At 37.7% G+C, this 23,992-nt stretch overlaps 2 protein-coding genes across 3 annotated transcripts in view; one reads left to right on the top strand and one right to left on the bottom strand.

Moving 5' to 3' along the window:
- Nucleotides 1-3,125: 3,125 nt before the first annotated feature.
- On the bottom strand, nucleotides 3,126-15,248 carry LOC138334015 (uncharacterized). The gene is made up of 7 exons (XM_069282735.1): nucleotides 14,976-15,248; nucleotides 14,442-14,657; nucleotides 5,067-5,210; nucleotides 4,729-4,860; nucleotides 4,527-4,596; nucleotides 3,990-4,342; nucleotides 3,126-3,803 (listed from the first exon to the last, which is right to left on the bottom strand). The coding sequence occupies exons 1-7, from the start codon at nucleotides 15,246-15,248 to the stop codon at nucleotides 3,660-3,662; spliced, it is 1,332 nt and encodes a 443-aa protein (XP_069138836.1). The 3' UTR covers nucleotides 3,126-3,659.
- A 583-nt stretch (nucleotides 15,249-15,831) lies between these two features.
- LOC138332860 (NAD-capped RNA hydrolase NUDT12-like) overlaps nucleotides 15,832-23,992 on the top strand; it is a 41,747-nt gene continuing 33,586 nt past the window's right edge. The window contains exon 1 of one of the 2 annotated variants that reach the window (XM_069280825.1): nucleotides 15,832-15,953. In XM_069280825.1, coding sequence (XP_069136926.1) covers nucleotides 15,889-15,953 — 65 coding nt within the window. In that variant the 5' untranslated portion in view covers nucleotides 15,832-15,888. The remainder of the gene's footprint in view (nucleotides 15,954-23,992) is intronic. The other variant, XM_069280826.1, reaches the window with a different exon arrangement.

Below are 23,992 nucleotides of genomic sequence, written 5' to 3' on the forward strand. Positions count from 1 at the left end.
GCTCATGAAATGGCAGCACGCTTCAGTAAGTAAGACGGTAACCCTCGCACCCCCATGCTACATCAAAGGCTGCGACGGCGGATATCAAAGGAAATCAGTCGTCGCCCAACGTCACGGTCAGTGCACAAACACAAAAGCGCCTGCGCTGTCTTTGCCCAAAACTCAATGTGACTTATCCTTCTCATATACGTCATTGCCCCAGTCGAAGTGCCGTTTGATACTTTGGGTAAGTGCGAAACAAGGATTTATAACGTCCTTGGTGCGCAAAGTGCAATGAAAAAAAATAGGTTTAAAATCTTGATAAGAATAACGAAAGAAAAACAATGTAGATCTCTTAAATACATAATTATCCACAGTATAATAACGACATAAGCATCTAGAAATAAACAGGGTTAAATATACATATATAGATATATTATATACATTATATATATACATTTCTGATTCTATTGCATTTTTGTTGCATTTACTCCATCTAAATTGTAAATGACTTTATATGATCTGTGCAACAAAGTTGACTAAACGTTTAATTTGATAATGTATTTGATAACTCTGTTAGACTGATTTGTTTATTTTTTAACTATATATCCACCCAGCGTGAACCATGACGACCTTTCTGTTCCTGTTAAACTTATCAGTACCTGGTCATCACGTGTGCAGCCACGCGTAAACTGTAATATGTGTGTGTTTTATTTCAGTGACTGCGGACCAAATCGAGTTACCAACAGAATTTAACAACTTTTCATTTCAAAATACAAGTCAACGTATTATGAGATATTTTATATAAAGACTAAATGGTAATATTTCAAAATAGAAAAAGGTTTCGTTTTGGAGTCCTTGACTATTCATTTAGGTACGACGATGTGTTCCGATAAGTATTAGATAAAATAAATATTATTGTATAATATTAGCACACAGTTGTGTAGTCGTACTTATGGTACATGTGTACTTATGGTACATGTTCTTCGACTACTATTTTATGGTGTATGGGGAACTCAATCTAATTAAAATTAGACTTGTAATTCCGCTCCACTACGATACTTTACGTTACGCTGTATTGGAGCGTAACGTAGAGTATCGTATAGTGGAGCGGAATTACAAGTCTAATTTTAATCAGATTGATGGGGAACTGGGAAGATTACCACTCGAAGCAAGGATTTATAAGTATATACGTATACGTCCTTGCTCGAAGTAAATATCAAACTGAGAATGCTGTGTTTTTGGAATAGACTTATACAACATGAAAATAAGTTAAGTAGCATACTTTACAAACTAATCTCGAAGTTACATTTCGAAGGAATATACACATTGTAATGGATATCTTTCATTAAAAATATTTTTGACGAATCTGGTCAGTCAAATATCTTCCTCAATGAAATACAAATGATTAACAGTTTTTATAAAAGTTTTTATGAAACAGCGCCTTCAAGATCAGTTTATACAAAAATGGTTCTCAGGTGTGGAAAACTCCTCAAGAGGGCAGACTTATCTAATATATAAAAAACAATTTGGATTTGAAAATTATATTATAAAATTATCGGAAATGAATAGAGTATACATAACTAAATTCCGTACATCAAATTTAAAAATTCCAATTGAGACTGGAAGATGGCGTAATGTTGAGAAACGTGAAAGAATATGCCATTTATGCAATCACGCCGATTCCGGGATACAACATTCAGTCAGTTTAGTCATGTGACTTTCATCACCACGTGACTAAATTTAGGGCACATTTGAAACAAAATGGCGCCATATGTAATGAATGCATGATTGGGTGGAAAATTACATATTATGACAGAACAATTAACATTAATTATCGGAACATATTGTATTAAATTTAATCTAAATATGCACGAAAATTGAATTTAGACACTTCATTAGGAAATGACATGTAAATTATGGCATCAAATGGAGCTGTCGCCCAGCAGTTGGAAATCAGCGGTATCTGACGTCTCACTCACAAATATTTCATAACTTACCTTGGTGCATTTTCCCAAAAATCAATATCAAATAGCAAGTATTACCGACTATGACCTTTACCCGGACATTGGTATTCTCTGCCTATAAGTATCACCGCCATGACGGAAAAATGTGCCCTAAATTTTTCGCGGTCACATGACCAAATCAACAATTTCTACCTCCCACCCAGAAGAGTTCCTTGTATCCCGGAATCGGCGTAATCATTATTTTTTGTATGTAAACAAGAAGAAATAAAAAAATATACGTATTAAATATATCCCACAGTATTATTATAGTAATCCCAGTCTTCATAAGATGGGTGGCTTTATAGGTATTTGAAATATCCAATTATTGAAGAAGGTGTCTCTATTCATTAGAAAAATGATGGTATTTTTGTAGATGTGAATAAAAAAAGCTATGATAGTAGTACGGTATAAGCATTGTTAATTTTCAAATTAATTTTCCATATTTAAGTAATTGGTAGGTGTCGGGAATTTTCGTACCGAAACATTTTCGTACCGTAGACATTTTAGTACCGGGGAATTTTCGTCCGGGTATTTTCGTAACGAAAAAATAATGACATATTTATTTCTTTTTCAATGTTATAAATACTAATTATATTTATTCTTTTCTAATTGACAACATAATTTTGATATTTCCATGTCATTATAAGCCAGATATTCCAGTTTACGAAACTACAGGTGACTACATCCTGTTGTTTACTTAATGGCGCGTGTCACCGTCATTACGTCGAAGGTCTCGTGGCAGTGTGTTTGTTTAAGAATAATTAAGATGTCAATCACCTAGGGATAAACACAGTTGTTAATTACTTTCCACGTGTGTGCTATTCCGTTGGTAACAGTCTACTGCATTATCGTTACGGTGGTATTAAGCCTCATAAATGACTTGATGTAGACCGTTACGTGACGCTACCAAAATTGATACAGTACTACACTTATTGAAGATAATGAATGTATGAATTCGTTTAAGGACAGTTGAACATTTTAGTAGTCAACAATTTGCAAGTTAGCTATTGTTTTTCTTGTTTTGGGGTACTGTAACAATTTTGGTAGCGTCACGTTCTACATTCTATGGTGCTCATGGATATGTACTGACACATTATATATTTTATAATAAAAAAAAAAAAAAAACACAACTATCAAGTGTAAATTCCCAATATTTATTTCACATGTGATGTATTAAACAGTACATATCTATCCTCTCAAATAACAATGTTAAATGATACAACTGTTCATAACTTACAAAGCACTAAATTAACACATTTTGAAGACACTATTAGATTCACAGTAGTATTAACACAATAGGTTTGTCACTTTTCTTAATTCACATATAAGCTTAGACTAATAATATGCAATAATATGCAATAGACACTATTAGAATCATGTGATTTATTTAAACAGTACATATTTATTTCATTCCATTCTCTCGAATAACAAATAACAATATTAAATGATACAACTGTTCATAACTTCCAATAAAGCACTAAATTAACACAATATTTTGTAGACACTATTAGAGTCACAGCAGTAATATCACAATAGGTTTGTCACAACACACATCAATCTCTGACAATGTCTCGTCCACATGTGTAGATTCCGGAAACTGTCTTCAGAAAGGAAGAAGTTGTCAATTCCCTGCTCATGTACCTATCAGTAGCTTCCACCAGCTTCTTCTCGATCTCAGTGGTGGTGGTCCTCTGCTGACGGTCTAGGTCTTCTGCTGTTACTTGGGCATGGACAGTCGTTGCTTCCTTCTGTAGCAGGGAACCAAAACGTACAAGGCAAGGGGAATGGTGGCCTTCCGGTTGAGGCGGTGATGCCAACCTGTAATCAAACATGGAGAAAATGTTATATTAAAATCAATCTATTTTAATTGAAGACTTCTTAGTGTTTTAACAAACTAATTCAACAGTTTCAAATGATTTATATTTAACTTGTAATATGCCATTTGCATCTGTTCACTAAATTGTTTCATTAACATGATAATGATGATCTTGATATGATAATTACCTTCCACATCATTGTTTGTCCTAACCGATGCCTCAAATGTTGACCATGTGGTAGGGGGTGAACTGTTGATGCGATCCAGTTGGTCTCAATGTAGTGGACAAACTTCCTCAAGGGATGGTCAGGGTCATCTGGGCATCTGGCTGTAACTGTCTCGAATGTTGCTCTGATCTGCTGTGGTGGAAGGAATGGCAGGGCAAGGACCATCCGCAAAAAGTTGTGTGTCGCTCCCCGTTCCCTGTAGGTCCTAGCAAGTCCAAGATCCTGGATGTGGCGCCACCAAGCCTGAGTCAAGTGAAACACACATCCACGAATGGTCACCTCTGGAAATACATCACGGAGTGCCTGCCATGCAGCTGAAAAATAATGTAAAATGATTAATGAACATATGAATATACAAAAAGTTTTTGTGTGCTATAATTGACAACATAAGGTTGTTATTATTTGAAATTACTACTTATCACTGCATAAATAATGAATATTTCTAATGTTTATATGTATATGTCAATTTTGATTTTTATTTCAGTTTTCTTGCCTTACCTAGTTCAAAGTCAAGCATACACATCTCCACCTGGCAATCACCCAATCGGTCTCTGACAGCAGTCAACACCTGTAGAAAAATAACAAATTATTACTATTACCTTACTATTACCTTTACAAAACACACACAAGTGAAAATGATTACTATTAAAAAAATAAAGTGACACAGAGTTATGAGCTTCTTAAATGAACATTTACTTACCCGAACATAGTCAGACTTGCGCCGTCGAGACATAATGGCAAACACCAGTGGAAACTGCTTCTTCTTCCCGTTGATGTGAACAAAGGCATGAATGGAGAAGAGCTGTCCTGATCCAAATGCTGGCGGTACAGCCTGAAATAAATATCAAAAGAAAATGAGAAAAGAAAATTTAAGTTAAGACACTGAAGCAATATTTACTGAAGCAGCTTTAAATCTGCAACCTTTAAATATAAAAACATCTTTAACACAACTTTACACTGAATGTTTTGGATATCAGAATGTAGGTTGATTAATATAATATTTTTAACATATATAATATAACATGTTTTCTTACTTACCTTGAAAGTACCATCTAAGAACCACTGCTTCGCCTGTCGCAGGATTCTCAGTTGAAATTCTGTGGCGAAGATCAGATGTCGCTGGTTATCTGCCGAGATGTCTGCCACAAGGAAGTTATCACACTGGAGGAAGTCCCTGTTCAGCTGTAAATTGTAAATGGAATATAACAAAAATATATAACAAAGCTTAAACTCTATTTGAAACACAGATTATCAAATTATCAATATTTGGTAACTAAATATCTTTAAGACATAGTAAATGGAATATAACAAAAATATATAACAAAGCTTAAACTCTGTTTGAAACACCGATTATCAAATTATCAATATTTGGTAACTAATATTAAGATAAAAATACATTTTAGACATATTAAAATTGGTAATGATATATATTGTCCATCCTGCCACTTGCAGTTAAAAATGTAACTTGTATAACCCATGTAACACATTTTAATGTGTCTGGGAGACTATAATTAAATTTTTTTTTAAAAATCTTTGAAACTATCCTCTGAGTTGCAGTGACATGGATTAATTACATATTAGAGTACCCGTTGACTGGTTAGACAAGTCTGTTAAAGCACGACAGGTGGGCTTTCCACGTGTTTTCATGAGGTATGACCCCGTTGTCTTGGTCACGCTAGAACCCCGCGGCGATCTACATGCCAAGTCACGCAACCGTATTAGTTCTCAGGTAACTTTCTGGGTACGACTTCGCCAATTTTCGTTGTTGGTTCGTTTGAATGGCCACGCGTGTCAGCGTCGTAGCTAGGTCTGTATAGGCCTGCATGCCTGGGGGTGCAGGAGGCTATCGCCCCCTGCTCAGGGTCCAGGGGCGAAGCCCCGGTAGGGGGTATGGGGGGCGAAGCCCCCCAAAAGCTGACGGGAAATTGTTTCAATGTAGTAACCATTTTACTTCTTTGGTAACTTTTAACGTATATACCAATGGTTAAATGGAAGTCACAATATTTAGGTGATAACCATGCAAAACTATATACATTGTATACATACTAGACTCCCGTGACAAGTGCTCGAACAAAAAAACACGGATTTGGGTGTAAATATTAAATTAGTAAGTAATGGAAGAATTTTTGAGTTATTTTAACTGATGAAAAACTTATGGAGAATATTTTTAACAAAATTATAATTAAGTTTACGTGTTGGTTTGTTTATGACAGCGAGTCAAAGACCACTGTCAAAATGGTGGAAATTGCGTAAGAAGGGACCAGTCCTCGACCACCTCAATAAAAAAAATTGTATTAGTGACCTATTTTTCTACTTATTCTGTTCTATTTCTAACAATTACAACAACAAAAATTCTTTTCTAAATAAAAAATCTGTTCATATTTGACAAAAATAAAAGTCAACTATTTTGTGACACCAGAAATCACGGATTATCACGCGTTTTAACGGGGCGGGAAGTGAACCAAATTGATCAATTCACTTTTTCGTTACTAAGGTCAAGAACATGTTGCAATTGCTTTAATTAAGTTATTTTGCTATCATTTTTAAGATAATTATATGTTTTTAGAATATTTCTAACTTTTCATGCGATGTTGTTTATTTTGGTCTTCGTAAGTGTTTCCCGATTCAAAATCCACAATTGCTTGAGGGATTTTGGTGAAGAAGTCTTCTTCTTAATTTAAGTCTAATATTGTCTTCGACAAAATTTAAACATGTTTAACAACTTGGTAACCGGAAATGTATAGACTATTCTAAAAAATTTCCAGAATGGCCAATCTTCAAGTCTTTCAAATGTGCACAAAGTTATGTTAGGCATACAGTTGGGCATATCATATGTATTTATACATAATTTATATTCTGCAGCGTCACGTGTATTCAAATGTTGTGTTTTTTTCTGACTGTTCAAAAATGTAAGTCAGATTAATTTTTGCATGCTTGAGCATGCAAGCATGCACGGGCGCTACGCCACTGCGTGTGATTTAGAGAGTTGCCGCTGGCGGTTAATCGCCAACCTTTGTCCATCATCCGTAAACATGAGGTTAAAAGAGAAATTTTAGTGATAGATTGGATTAAATATCCCTCTTGCTAAATAACATTTTTGTGATATATCGATTTTCATTTTTTATATACAATTAACCAGGCAATTCACGCTAAAAATATGTATATAACCAGAAATATACTTCCATAAATGCACACGATACAATATAACACGTAACGCAATAAGTCGGTGGATTTTATGAATAGTAAAGAAATTTGTAAAGTGAGTTTGACCAAAAGACATAACGGCCGAGTATAAAATAATATATATCATTACTGGGTTTGCGCTGGTGTTCCATAACTGAGGTCCTCAGATTGAATGGGGTCCTTTTAATACATCCTTGATATACAAAGTTCATTTTTTTTTATTTCAAGTTTTATACGATCTTTGATCAATCTAAATGATTCAACCTGCGGGCCGATTATAAACAATCAGGTAAAAAGTGGTTTCAAAAGCATTTAGTGTTTCATGTACATCGACAAAACATATCAAATTAATGAGAATAATTAAAACAGATGACATGGATCGTTTAGCTGTACTTTTTTGTAGATCAATCGATACAATCCATAAATATCTTCATGCGTGCTAAAATTCCTTCCACGGTAAAAAAAAATTGTGCGAGTCCATATTCCTCATATCTTCTAGGTCCAGAATCTGCTGCATAAAGTCCATGAATACATTATTGTTTTTGTCAAAACTGCATACTGTTTTTAAAATCACTGCTCCGTTAAATCAGTATCGTTTAGTACAGTAGTTGAGTGATTACATGCTGTGAAAACACGTGGACGACATTACATCTTTTGTTTATCCGTACAATTAATTTAAAGAAGTCTACAAATAGTCAGTTAAAGAACTCGTATCACCTGACTGGCTATAATGTTTAAAATTGTCTGAAAAATGAACATTATTCTTTAAGAAAAATGTCACCGTGCCTCATGGGCTATGTCATGAATACTATTACCCAATCACATAACAAGCGTACCTTTATTGGTATTAATTGACTCCGCCCCTTGTCATCACTTCTCTCACTGAATCTTGAATTGACAGCTACCCGACTTCAGTAACAAGCGGCCCTTTAATGACTGGGGGCCCAGTTGGGGGTTGTTTTTTCTGTGGGCTTAGTCGTCTATCGTCATAATTTTGAAGGGGACTTCTAACACGACCATGAAGATTTGTCTCATACTGTTTTAGAGCTAATGTTTCGCGATGACATAGTGACCTTGATATGGTCCAAAGCTAGCTCGTGGAGTGACCGCATTTGTGTTAGGTATTTTAACACAACTAGAAGTGACTGGTTAGCTTGAAAAAATTGGCCGTGTATATACTAACCTAAGGATACGGATGTAACTCGTACTAAAGGCCTATTTATACAGGAGGTTTTCGCAGAGACTTAGCTATAGTAATATATATTATATATAAGTCTTTGGTTTTCGTAATTAAAATATCTTTGCACTATGAAACTTGCGATGTCGATCACCTCACCTTGGTACTCGCCGGCGGAATATGACCAATCCGATACCTGTCGACAGAAATGAAGTTTTACGACAAATAATATAATGAACTTTTTTATTGGTTTCAAAACGAATATAAATCTTAGGCTGTAGCAATTTCGTAATGTTTTCTTCTGCTCTGATCCTACGATATCTGAAACGTAGAAAGTAAACTTTACTGGAATTACTTTTCATACAAAAAAATTGTTGTATAGATAGAAACAGAGACATAGATAATTTAATTATTACTATCTAAATCTCTGATAGAAATGAAGAAAAATCCACCAAACCACGACCACGGATTTTTAAGTGAAAAGGATTCGTCACTGTCCCTTTGTAAACACTACTAAACGCCACGCACGATGTCTATGAACCGGGAATAAAAAACATTTTTTCTCAACAGATAATTAAACTCTTATCAAGTCAAAAGAAATACCAAAGAAAATTTCACAACGTTTAGTACTTGCTTTAAAGAAGGAAGATTCAGAAGATTTTTTTTTTTATTTTTTCGTTAAAAACACGACAGCTCATGAATTGACAGCACGCTTCAGAAAGTAAGACGGTAACCCTCGCACCAGCAAGCTACATCAGAGGCTGCGCCGGCGGATATCAAAGGAAAATCAGTCGTCGCCCAACGTCACGGTCAGTGCACAAAGACAAAAGCTCCTGCGCCGTACTTGCCCAAAACCCAGTGTGACTTATCCACCTCATATACTTCCTTGCCATAATCAATCGAAAAATTATCAAGTAAGGTGAAATCAAGGAACAGAATATCAATCTAGTACAAACTAATCAAGATAAAGAGACAGAAACGTCTTAATCACAGAACGAAGCCATGTACACAAGGTGGGTAGACAAGCTTTACAAATTGGAAATTGGTAAAAATTAAAATGTTAACTTATGTCGTATAATTTCATTTATTTCAAGATTAATCCTCTTCAGCTGATAAGTTTTGCATCATACCGTCTGCCTGGTATTTTCTTCGATCTTCTTCACTGGTCTTACGATATCTGAAACGAGAACCTCGGACAGCATTTACAATGTAGTATCAACACAATTCACATCAGTACAAACAGTAATTCATATTTTACCGCTCGTACCGGAACTCTCCCGAAAAAAGGTTGAAAAATGCATGTTTCGCCAGGTAGCAAGAATGTTTAGAGAAAAACAAAGCAGTTTTAGTGCATGCATGACGTAAACATAAATATCACAGGGGTAGTCTACAATCGGATAGCTTGGGCCGTTCCACAAACCTTAATGTTTAAGCAAGCCGTGTACTCGGCCGTCACGGCTCGGCGCGTCCGCTCGATAATTCCAACGTCAGTCAGAAAATCTGTTAATCTTCGCGCAGAAAGTATTAATATAACCGACGAAATACTAATTCTATCGCCGAATCTGTTAATTTCACCGTCGCATCGGAAAAGTTTGACCTCGACTATGTAGCCTTAGATAGCCGTGCACGTAAACGAAGGTGGGTACTTGTAACTGATAGCCTCTGATGGTTTGTTAGTCGGCCGTCACGGCGCCGACAGCGGACAGAAAAATACTTAATTTTACGACAGAATACTTGATTTTTCTGATCGAATTGGAATTCTAAGGAAAAGTCCTAATATTAAGGGTTAACACTGAATAAAAAAAGCACATATGCTAATCCTGCCGAAACTTGTTAAAATTAAGTATTCTGCCGTTATTCTAACAAGTTTCGGTAAGATTAATACATTTTGGGTTACCAGTGTATAGAGCCTTTTATCACTGAATATATTTCCTCTTTATAACACGCGACTACATGTACATTGTATACTAGTGTCCTCGTAAGCAGCTATACATCGCCAGTTTCAAAACAATGCAAGCGACTATACAATTTTAACTGATCATCCTACAACTTCAAAATACGATTAAGTAAAAGATATTGTGTCCATTAATATGTATATAATATTTTTTTATTGTTGGGTTCATTTATAAACCTGTGATGGTGCTTGAAGTAATGAAATACCTTAAAATAGTGCAAAATATTAGGCGGTTGCCTCGATTCTTCGATAATAAATAACGTCAGTTATGGTAACCCCTGGAGTATCGAGGATGACCCAGAACGGTAACTAGATTTAGGACTGCCAACCCTAGAATACATACGTTTCAGGAGTGATATAGTGGAAGTATACAAAATTCTGAACGACATAAGACAAATGTGATAAAATAGATTACGAAGTCATAGTAAAAAAAACTTGTGAAGGGTCGTTCCAGACTTGACACCAGGAAAAATTAATTTCACCAGAAACCTTAAACCAGTTTAAGTCCATACTAAACAGCCATTATATATTGGAAATCCAAGGACGAAAAGTTCAACCCTACCTGCAAATGGGTCAGAGATGCCTACGGCATATTTAAAGACCTAGGTAAATATCATACAAATATTTCATGGGTTACTGTGCTCTATTTCATAATATTTAACCCGAGGTGGTGGTAATCAACAAATGTTATATTGCACGAGGCCAATGATGACAAGATTTAAAAAAAAAATGCAATAAGAAATTCACATTTATTTAAATGTACATCAAAAAGCTTCATTAATTATCATTTCAATTAATAATTATATGATAGCAACTTCGCATTGTAAGGAAACATTATAACTCCTCATACATGTAACTCCTTATATATATATGTGCATTTTATCAATTAAAAGCACAGATGAAATTAATTTTGAATAAAATTTACTTACATTTAAAGTTTCCGACAATTTCTTTTTTTCATTTTAGTTATTTTTCTTGCAATCGCTGAACAGAGCTCGATAATAATCCAATTGTTTCATTCTGTACATATCTCCTAAAACATCTTGATGCAGCATTTTGCAGAATCAAAGTTTTTATTTCTACACATGGCAAAACTCCTTGTGTTCCTTACAATGGACAATGACAAACTGATGTATTAATATTGAGCAAAGAACCCATAATACTGAAAAGTCCTCACAGGCATAATAGGTACAGGTAAATCAAAACAGAGAACAATGGGAGAGTGGGGTATAGGGATGCAAAGGTGTGTATTTTTTCAATCAACCTGTCTCTTTGTTCGAGTTTAAGAAGCATGCAGTAAGTCAGTTATTGCATGATTTCTCGTCACTCGGACTTATTACCCCCTCGCTTCGCTCGGATGTAATAAATCCCTTATTACTCGACAGCCATGCAATAACCTTTACATGTTTTTTTTTTATCGTTGCACTGAAAAAAATATATATGTGTTGACTTTGTATATCGTTACGGTCATCCTGATTTAAGATAATCATCTCCGGTAGACATTTCCTTTCCACAGCACCTCGCAAGTTGAAATAGGCCAGTAAATTGTTATTCTAATGTGCTACACGTGTGACTGCAACCTTGATAATATGAGGAGGAAAAGAGAAGAAATAGCGATGTATATAAACAGCGCTGTTAAAACAAGATTTATTCTACACATTAGTTATATTTGATTATATGATTTATTTGTGATAAAATTAGAAAATAATTTGTATTTTCCTGACAAAAAACACAAAAAAAAAACACACATTATTTATACTGCAGAAACAAATTGACGCAATCTGTCTATTCTCATTCTTCATTGTCTGTCTTTGGAATTTCTGTTTGAAAGTTTCATACTTGTTTTTCAAAAAGCAGAAAGGCTTCAGCACAAGTAATCGGTTACTAAGAAGGTAATGTTGGGTGATACATACAATGTTTACATTGTATATACATCTTAATTCTGTGACAACGAAATACATTTCGCACATAGTATATAGTTTTCTCGTTTATTTGACATCCTCCTTTGATTAAAAAAATAATGATCTATTTTGCTTCACTGTAGTTGATATTTCCTGCTAGTTACAATTTACATATGACAAACAAAAAGGAATTCATCTTTTAAAATGTGGAACATTTGCCGTGTAAAGTCGTAAACGGGCTCGGAAGATACACAAAAAGTATTGCAGATGTGAAGCCATGTAAACAATTTAAAAAAAATGTATAACATTGTGTATGTAAATGTAAGATTACTGATTTTATACAGCATGTTACCATATACTTTCTGATTTTACAATGTACTGAAATGTATCAACGTCGACTCAATTATGCATTAGTGAGGCCTGTGATACACTTGCAGAAGACATTATTTTAACATAAATACCTTTAATTTTGACAAAATAAACCTTAAAAAACCAATGAAACTTGATGGTACGGGTTAGCCAATCATGTACAAGTTCGCCAAATAATTTGGGTACGACATGTAGCCAATATTGGGTACGGGTTGATGGGTACAAGTTGGAATGGGTACAGGTTAAAGTACACCCAGTCCCCTTTTAACTTCGCGCTGATCATGCTTCTTTTGCTCATATAATAAAATGCCTTTAATGCTTGTTTTGTAAAGTTGTCCGTGTTGTTTCTGGTGATGCTGGCGTTGTTACTGTAATTGGCCGGCATGGTGTCTTTGTTGTGGTTCAATAATGATGGAAACCAATATTGTGTCGACGTTTTATTTTCTTGGTGCATTTTACAATATGAATGCAATATCTATTGTACATTATATCAGGAGCCCAAAATGGGGCCACACACAATCATTACGCCGTCATCTCAGCCAATCAGAAGCAATGTTACAAACGGCGACGTCATATTTTCCTTTATGTGCTGATAAGTAAATTTTTAAGCCAATGAAAATGCTCGTAACAAGCAAAATTGAATTATATGCTAATATAGCATAACCTAAAACTAATTGAGCACGTTTGTAATACATACAATGGGGATAGTAAGAAGAAAACATAAAAGCACAGATTATAAAATAAGACAAACAAGCAGAGATAGGACAATAAATAAATAAAATTCATCTTAGTAGTGAGCACTATAAAAGGATTTCATACAAAGAAAGTTTACATGTGATATATGAAAAAGCATTAAGAGTAGAAGATGATGTTTTCTCACAGATGGCGCAAGAACACAGCTGGTTGTCCCAGGTGTGCAACATTCTGCGAAACATCTGATAGTTAAATTATCGACCTTCCGGAGTTCATTCGGCAGACTGTTCCACACCTGGGCAGCCTCAAAACGAAATGATTTTTTCCCATATGAGGTTGAGTTAACTCTTGGTGTTCTGATTGTGTTCTCTTTTCTGAAATTATACATAGGGTCATTTTTGATAATTAGGTCACTTAAAAAATCTGGTGCTAAGTCATTTACAATTTTAAAAACCTCTGAAACCATAGACTTTATTCTGATGATATGTAAAAATGAAAGTTTGTTTCTGCGTAAAATATCTATCACAGGTGAGGTAAAATCATTTTCAATGAGACGCAGAGCTCTTTCTTGTATCTTTTCCATCTTTCTTGTGTTGCTGAGGCTACAAAATGCCATGCTAAGGAGCAATAATTAAAATTTGAAGCAATAAAAGATTTATAAATAGTCATTTTCCCCATTTTGGTAAGGTTTCCTCCTATTCTTTTCAAAATAGCTAATTGTTTGGAGGCCTTTTTGCATAGTTTGGAAATGTGATTGTCGAACTTCAAAAATGAATCAATTTCGACACCTAATAAGCTTACAGAGTCATTGCATTCAATGTTCTGGTCTCCAATACAAAATGACTTTATGTTATCATGCGACTTCTTTCCGAAACATGTTGCCTGGAATTTACTAGGGTTTGCTTTCATTCCATTTCTGGAGAACCAGTCAATCAAAAATATGCTTTCATTTTCCTGGGTACTTTTTAGTTGGACTGGACAGTTGCTGATGTAGGATAAAGTGTTGTCATCAGCATAGTTATACAATACACAGTTTGTTAAAAAGCTAAAAACGTCATTAAAAAAATAATAATAATCAGTGGGCCGACTATGGACCCCTGGGGGACTCCCTTTCTGAGCAGCTTCCAGTCACTGACCCTGGGGCCGAGCCGAATCCGCGGCTTTCTGTCACTGAGGTAGCTGCTTATGAGATTGATTGTAGCCTCATCCAGCCCATAGGCTTGCAGCTTCCCCAGCAGCAGATTGTGGGGGATGCAGTCAAACGACTTGGACAGATCCATCAGTATTGCACCAACACATTGATGGTTGTCCAAGGCCTGACGCCAATCCTCCAGAAGCCGCAGCAGAGTGGACTGGCACGTAACGGTTGAAATAAGAATTGAAAAAGTCACTAAAGTTCATTATGCATGACCTTCTCAAAAACTTTGGACAGTGTAGGTAAGATACTAACAGGTTTATAGTTTTCTTTTTTCAAAGGGTCGTTTTTTATAAATAGGTGTAACCTGTGCCTGTTTTAATTTGTCCGGGAAAGTTTGACTAGAAATGCAGTAGTTAAAAAGTGTGGATACTGCAGAGCTCAAGGCCTGGGATCCGGCTTTTATTATCTTAGCTGAGATCCCATCAACCCCTGTAGATTTCTTAGTATCCAGACTAGAAAGGAGTTTTGTTACCTGTGCATCACTGACCCTTCCAAATGTGAAAGATCTTTCATCTGCAACAGGTTTTATGTGCTGTTTGATATGGGCAATGCTTGGATGGTCCGAGAAATTTTGTTCTCCATCAAGGTCTGTCCCGATATTATTGGAGTTTGGGCCTCCACTACATCTCTCGAAAAAATAATTACAAATGGAGAGTCTCTTGATTTTGACAACATGGTTTCTCTGTTGTCTATAAGTTTCCCAGTTTTCTGCAGTTCTAAACTTCCTGTACTTATTATAAAGCATACGCTTTTTGTATATAGCTTTTCTTAAAGCACTGTTAAAAATGGAGGCTTATTTATACATTATGCTTCTTCTCTTTCACTGGTATATGTTCATTAATAACATCTTTAAGTAAACATTCCATGAGCCCAGTAAACATCATCAGCATCATCAAAAGTGAAGGCCACATTGAAGGGTATATTGTCTATATTATAGTTAAATCTTGCCTCGTCAAAGTTTTTATAGCTACGAAATTTGTATTTTTGCTTTTGGATTCTAGGAGCTGTACTCTTAATGACTATGCCTACAAAGTTGTGTCAATCACGTTGCCTGTAGTACTAGTAGAGACACTGGTTCGATTCCTATTTGGGGCACTCGGCAGGAATCATGTATGCATTTTCTCTGGGCTTGTACGATTTCAAAAGTCATATCGACAAAGTCCGTTTCTCTCCGATCCTGTACAATAGTGTATTTTGTGTATTTCAGAAATTTCGTCATCTCTTGACGGTGTCAATCCGGCCAAATTTGGCCAAGCACGATTTTCTTATCAGTGTGACACAGATCCCACCCAATATATATATCCAGCTCATCCAAGCGCTTGTAAAACGTGTGTTATCGGACTTTGACATTTGACATGCCACACAACACTGACTGGGCCTAACTGATGCGCATGTTAAATCGCATCCGTGTATGGCAGTGTATCATCAGAAAACTGAACACACCTGCCAGGTAAAACGTCTATCGTTAGAATATACTTTATCTGGAGCTCCTATATAACATATTGGGGTATTATATATATATATAACGTTATGTATACTATATATTATTGACAGAACGTCCAACTCCTGTGTATATATACATTTCTGTATGAATGTAAGTAGCCCGAAATAATCTGACCCTGACACCAGACTTAGACATTATGACAGATAGATGTCTGGTTTAGGGCCAGAGCGCAGTAGTACTCGAAAACCTGGAATAAGCCGACACCGTTTGGTATCGGCCCAGGTATTCTCCGATTCAGACTACTTACAAAATATTAACACCGAGAATCGCCACTTACTTTGGTCTTTTCAACAAATGAATAATTTATCTACTCATAGCCATCCATATCATCACGCATGCACGTTCTATTGTGTCAACAAAGTAGTTTCTTTTCCGCAACTTTAAATTTCCCTTGTCGTTGTCGCCATTTTTCTCGTAGTATGCAAATCATCTTTAATCTCGACGGATTGCTATATTTGGGTAGACATGATATTCATTTGTTGTAAAGACTAAGGTTGGTGGTGCTTCTCGGTGGTCAGTCTGAATCGGAGAGTACCTGGCCCGATACCAAACGGTGTCGGCTTATTCCAGGTTTTCAAGTACTACTGCGCTCTGGCCCTAAACCAGACATCTATCTGTCATAATGTCTAAGTCTGGTGTCAGGGTCAGAGTATTTCGGGCTAGAATGTATGCTGCTGAATTTTTTTTTTTACAGTAACTGTACTGTGTACATGATGCATGTACATTGTAAAAGCACGATGTACAGTACAGTGCATGTACAGTAACAGGTTACATGTATTACGTACAGTAAAGTTACATGCAAGGTACTATGTATTACAGTACTCCAACAATGTTAGAGGTATAGCACGACGAGACACTTTTGATCGTTACGTCGTGATATTGCCCATCAGAAGTTTCTCAATATCGACGTCTAATATTATTTGATTATGTATTAAAGTTGATATACTGAGGAAAATTGTGTCATGTGACATGGTTACTTATTTGAAGTAATATTTTTATATCCCTTAGACATTCCTACAGACATGTATACACTATGTTTTTAAGGATTCTGTAGTCCCCCAACTTTGCTAGTCAAGGTTACAGCAGTCTACATTATTATACCTCAAGTGAGAATCCTGCATTCTGATTGGTCGAGAGATATTTGGTATTTTACACTATCACACGGCAGGTAACATTAGAACAATAGGAAACAATAGACACATTCATAGCAACCCCCTAGCAACGGGTGATAGTGCATTTTTGACAGTGCAAAATATTAACCGCCCGAAAAAGATGCGCACTCGTTTCTTTGTATTTTGAAGCGACGCTTCAAAATTTATCTGGAGCTATTTAGTAATTGTTTTGCCAAATTAGTCTGATTATAATATATTCTTTTTCAAATTAATGACGGAGCTTTCCGTTTACGCCTTTTCCGTCCAAGAGCTATATGTTGGTTTTAATGAACCCGTCGGTGATTAGGTGAACGAAAGACATGCGATTTCAAGTGTCTTCGTGACATTGCTAATGTTGTAAAAAGACGACGGGACGAAACCAAAATGCATTGAGATTTACAAAAACGTTAAGATTTTAACAAACGCAGGAGACAAGACAACAAGAATTTTCACTAAATGCTTTTTGTGAGTATTCTTTTTTACAATGCAATGATAGTTAGCGCTACTGAGTAGAAGCTGATATGCTATTCTACTGCCGACGTTGACTGTTCGACTTTTGCTAAAATCAGTTAAAATGTTTCAATAGATTGCAAATACTTGAAAACTAGTTTTGCTTCTAGACTTTTGGTATAATAAAATAAATACTACCTGCATTAGAGGGTGACAGTGCCTAGTGTCACCCCTCGGAATATTACTGTCACCCGAAAATATCAGCGGCGTAGCAAGATCTGGATAGGTCTGCATGCCTGGGGGTGCAGGGGGCGACAGCCCCCTACTCAGGGTCCAGGGGCAAAGCCCCGGTAGGGGGTATGGGGAGCGAAGTCCCCCAGAAGCTGACGGGAAATTGTTGCAATGTAGTAACTATTTTACTTCTATGGTAACTTTAACGTACAGTGTATATACCAATGGTTAAATGGAGGTAACGATATTTAGGTGATAACCATGCAAAACTATACACAAAATTAGAACAGTGGTGATTTTTTTATATACATATAATCGTACTATACTAGACTCCCCTGACAAGTGCTCGAACAAAAAACATGAATTTTGGCTGTAAAAATTAAGATAGTAAGCAACGTGAGAATTTGTGTTATTTTTACTGATGACAAACTTATGGCGAATATTTTAAACAAAATTGAAATTAAGTTTACATGTTGGTTTGTTAACGACAGCAAGAAAAAGACCACTGTCAAAATGGCGGAAATTGCGTAAGAAGGGACCAGTCCTCAACCACCGCAATAAAAAATTAAACATTGTATTTATGACAAGTTTTTTCCCTATTCTGTTCTATTTCTAACAAATGCATCAACAAAAATTATTTTCTAAATCAACAATCTGTTCATAATCGACAAAAATAAAAGTCAACTATTTCATGAGTATAGACACTGGAAATCATGGATTAAAATGCGTTTTAACGGGACGGGAAGAGAAAAAAAATTGAAAAATTCACATTTTCGTTACTAAGGCCAAGAACATGTTGCAATTGCTATTTTAGATGTTTTGCTATCATTTTGATATTATTATATGTTTTTAGGATATTTCTAACTTTTCATGCGATGTTGTTTATTTTGGTAATCGTAAGTGTTTTCGGATTCAAAATCCACATTTGCTTGAGGGATTTTTGTGAAGAAGTCTAATATTGTCTTTGACAAGATTCAAACATAATCAAATTTAACAACTTGGTAACCGGAAATATATAGACTATTATAATAAATTTCCAGAATGGCCAATCTTCAAGTTTTTCAAATGTGCATAAAGTTATGTTAGGCATACAGTCGGACATATCATATGTATTTATACATAATTTATATTTTCAGCGTTATGTGTATTCAAATGTTGTGTTTTTTGTTTTTTTCTGACTGTACAAAAATGTAAGTCAGATTATTTTTTGCATACTAGCATGCAAGCATGCACGGGCGCTACGGCACTGAATACTGAACCCTTGGACACAGTAGTCTACGATACTGAGCGCTTGGGTACAGTAGTCTACGATACTGAACCCTTGGGTACAGTAGTCTACATGTACGATATACTGAACCCTTGGGTACAGAAGTCTACGATACTGAACGCTTGGGTACAGAAGTCTACGATACTGAACCCTTGGGTACAGTAGTCTATGATACTGAACCCTTGGGTTCAGTAGTCTACGATACTGAACCCTTGGGCACAGTAGTCTACGATACTGAACCCTTGGGTTCAGTAGTCTACGATACTGAACCCTTGGGTACAGTAGTTTATGATATTGAACCCTTGGGTACAGAAGTCTATGATACTGAACCCTTGGACACAGTAGTCTATGATACTGAACCCTTGGGTAACGATACTGAACCCTGGGTTCAGTAGTCTACGATACTGAACCCTTGGGTACAGTAGTCTACGATACTGAACCCTTGGGTTCAGAAGTCTACGATACTGAACCCTTGGGTACAGTAGTCTATGATATTGAACCCTTGGGTACAGAAGTCTATGAACCTTGGTCTTACTACGGAACCCTTGGACACAGTAGTCTATGATACTGAACCCTTGGGTATGGAAGTCTACGATATACTGAACCCTTGGTCTTGAAGTCTACGATACTGAACCCTTGGACACAGTAGTCTATGGACTGAACCCTTGGGTATAGAAGTCTACGATACTGAACCCTTGGGTACAGTAGTCTACGATACTGAACCCTTGGGTACAGAAGTCTATGATACTGAACCCTTGGTATAGATACTTGGAAGTCTACGATACTGAACCCTTGGGACACAGTAGTCTATGATACTGAACCCTTGGGTATAGAAGTCTACGATACTGAACCCTTGGGTACAGTAGTCTACGATACTGAACCTTTGGTACAGAAGTCTATGATACTGAACCCTTGGGCACAGATAGCTAGGATACTAAACTCTTGGGTACAGAAGTCTACGATACTGAACTCTTGGGTACAGAAGTCTACGATACTGAACGCTTGGGTACAGAAGTCTACGATACTGAACCCTTGGGTATCGAAGTCTACGACACTGAACCCTTGGGTTACAGAAGTCTACGATACTGAACCCTTGGGTACAGAAGTCTACGATACTGAACGCTTGGGTACAGAAGTCTATGATACTGAACCCTTGGGTACAGTAGTCTACGATTTTGAGCCCTTGGGTACAGCAGTCTACGATACTGAACCCTTGGGTACAGCAGTCTACGATACTGAACCCTTGGGTACAGAAGTCTACGATACTGAACCCTTGGGTACAGAAGTCTTACGATACTGAACCCTTGGGTACAGAAGTCTACGATACTGAACCCTTGGGTACAGAAGTCTACGATACTGAACCCTTTGGGCACATTACAGAGTCTACGATACTGAACCTTGGGTATAGTCTACGATACTGAACCCTTGGGTACAGTAGTCTACGATACTGAACCCTTGGGTACAGAAGTCTACGATACTGAACCCTTGGGTACAGAAGTCTACGATACTGAACCCTTGGGTACAGAAGTCTACGATACTGAACCCTTGGGTACAGAAGTCTACGATACTGAACCCTTGGGTACAGAAGTCTACGATACTGAACCCTTGGGTACAGAAGTCTACGATACTGAACCCTTGGGTACAGAAGTCTACGATACTGAACCCTTGGGTACAGAAGTCTACGATACTGAACCCTTGGGTACAGAAGTCTACGATACTGAACCCTTGGGTACAGAAGTCTACGATACTGAACCCTTGGGTACAGAAGTCTACGATACTGAACCCTTGGGTACAGAAGTCTACGATACTGAACCCTTGGGTACAGTAGTCTATGATACTGAACCCTTGGGTACAGAAGTCTATGATACTGAACCCTTGGGTACAGAAGTCTACGATACTGAACCCTTGGGTACAGAAGTCTATGATACTGAACCCTTGGGTACAGTAGTCTACGATACTGAACCCTTGGGTACAGAAGTCTACGATACTGAACCCTTGGGTACAGTAGTCTACGATACTGAACCCTTGGGTACAGAAGTCTACGATACTGAACCCTTGGGTACAGAAGTCTACGATTTTGAACCCTTGGGTACAGTAGTCTATGATACTGAACCCTTGGGTACAGTAGTCTACGATACTGAACCCTTGGGTACAGAAGTCTACGATTTTGAGCCCTTGGACACAGTAGTCTATGACACTGAACCCTTGGGTACAGTAGTCTACGATACTGAACCCTTGGGTACAGAAGTCTACGATACTGAACCCTTGGGTACAGAAGTCTACGATACTGAACCCTTGGGTACAGAAGTCTACGATACTGAACCCTTGGGTACAGTAGTCTATGACACTGAACCCTTGGGTACAGAAGTCTACGATACTGAACCCTTGGGTACAGTAGTCTACGATACTGAACCCTTGGGTACAGTAGTCTACGATACTGAACCCTTGGGTACAGTAGTCTATGATACTGAACCCTTGGGTACAGTAGTCTACGACACTGAACCCTTGGGTACAGTAGTCTATGATACTGAACCCTTGGGTACAGTAGAAGTCTATGATACTGAACCCTTGGGTACAGAAGTCTACGATACTGAAACCCTTGGGCATACGATAGTCTACGATTATGAACCCTTGGGTCTACAGATAGTCTACGATACTGAACCCTTGGGTACAGAAGTCTACGATACTGAACCCTTGGGTACAGAAGTCTACGATACTGAACCCTTGGGTACAGAAGTCTACGATACTGAACCTTGGGTACAGTAGTCTATGATACTGAACCCTTGGGTACAGTAGTCTACGTACTACCCTTGGTACAGTAGTCTACGATACTGAACCCTTGGGTACAGAAGTCTACGATACTGAACCCTTGGGTACAGTAGTCTACGATACTGAACCCTTGGGCACAGAAGTCTACGATACTGAACCCTTGGACAGTACTAGATTAGAACCCTTGACACAGTCTGATACTGAACCCTTGGGTACAGAAGTCTACGATACTGAACCCTTGGGCACAGTAGTCTACGATATACTGAACCCTTGGGTACAGAAGTCTACGATACTGAACCCTTGGGTTACAGTAGTCTACGATACTGAACCCTTGGGTACAGTAGTCTATGATACTGAACCCTTGGGTACACAGTAGTCTACGATACTGAACCCTTGGGTACAGAAGTCTACGATACTGAACCCTTGGGTACAGTAGTCTATGATACTGAACCCTTGGGTAACACAGTAGTCTACGATACTGAACCCTTGGGTACAGTAGTCTACGATACTGAACCCTTGTACACAGAAGTCTACGATACTGAACCCTTGGGACACAGCAGTCTACGATACTGAACCCTTGGGCACAGTAGTCTACGATACTGAACCCTTGGGTACAGAAGTCTACGATACTGAACCCTTGGGTACAGAAGTCTATGATACTGAACCCTTGGGTACAGAAGTCTACGATACTGAACCCTTGGGTACAGAAGTCTACGATACTGAACCCTTGGGTACAGTAGTCTATGATACTGAACCCTTGGGCACAGAAGTCTACGATACTGAACCCTTGGGTACAGAAGTCTATGATACTGAACCCTTGGGTACAGTAGTCTACGATACTGAACCCTTGGACACAGTAGTCTACAATACGGAACCCTTGGGTACAAGAAGTCTATGATACTGAACCCTTGGGTACAGAAGTCTACGATACTGAACCCTTGGGCACAGTAGTCTACGATACTGAACCCTTGGGTACAGAAGTCTATGATACTGAACCCTTGGGTACAGAAGTCTACGATACTGAACCCTTGGACACAGTAGTCTACGATACTGAACCCTTGGGTACACAGTAGTCTACGATACTGAACCCTTGGGCACACAGTAGTCTACGATACTGAACCCTTGGGTACAGTAGTCTATGATACTGAACCCTTGGCACAGAAAGTCTACGATACTGAACCCTTGGGTACAGAAGTCTACGATACTGAACCCTTGGGTACAGAAGTCTACAATTCTGAACCCTTCGGTACAGTAGTCTACGATATTGAACCCTTGGGCACAGTAGTCTACGACACTGAACCCTTGGGCACAGTAGTCTACGATACTGAACCCTTGGGTACACAGAAGTCTACTAATACTGAACCCTTGGGTACAGTAGTCTATGATACTGAACCCTTGGACACAGTAGTCTACGATACTGAACCCTTGGGCACAGTAGTCTATGATATTGAACCCTTGGGTACAGTAGTCTATGATACTGAACCCTTGGGTACAGTAGTCTACGATACTGAACCCTTGGGCACAGTAGTCTATGATACTGAACCCTTGGGCACAGCAGTCTATGATAGAACCCTTGGGCACAGTAAGTCTATGATATTGAACCCTTGGGCACAGTAGTCTATGATATTGAACCCTTGGGTACAGTAAGTCTACGACACTGAACCATTGGGTACAGTAGTCTATAATACTGAACCCTTGGGCACAGCAGTCTACGATACTGAACCCTTGGGTACAGTAGTCTACGATACTGAACCCTTGGGTACAGTTAGTCTACGATACTTGAAACCCTTGGGCACAGTAGTCTACGACACTGAACCATTGGGTACAGTAGTCTATGATACTGAACCCATGGGACACAGCAGTCTACGATACTGAACCCTTGGACACAGTAGTCTATGAATACGGAACCCTTGGGCACAGTAGTCTACGATATTGAACCCTTGGGCACAGTAGTCTACGATACTGAACCCTTGGGTACAGCAAGTCTACTAATACTGAACCCTTGGACACAGCAGTCTACAATACTGAAAAGAACCCTTGGACACAGCAGTCTATGATATTGAACCCTTGGGCACAGTAGTCCTATGATATTGAACCCTTGGGCACAGTAGTCTATG

This window comes from Argopecten irradians, chromosome 10 (genome assembly GCF_041381155.1).
Source record: "Argopecten irradians isolate NY chromosome 10, Ai_NY, whole genome shotgun sequence".
Lineage (NCBI taxonomy): Eukaryota > Metazoa > Mollusca > Bivalvia > Pectinida > Pectinidae > Argopecten > Argopecten irradians.

Bases quoted from the DNA above. Each gene is read 5' to 3' on its own strand.
- LOC138334015 (XM_069282735.1), bottom strand. From the start codon at position 15,248: ATGCTTTATAATAAGTACAGGAAGTTTAGAACTGCAGAAAACTGGGAA. The intron at 4,861-5,066 runs GTAAGTAAGAAA...TATTTATTTCAG, and splicing joins TCTTAGATGGTACTTTCAAG to GCTGTACCGCCAGCATTTGG. The intron at 4,597-4,728 runs GTAAGTAAATGT...ATTTTTCTACAG, and splicing joins GCAAGTCTGACTATGTTCGG to GTGTTGACTGCTGTCAGAGA.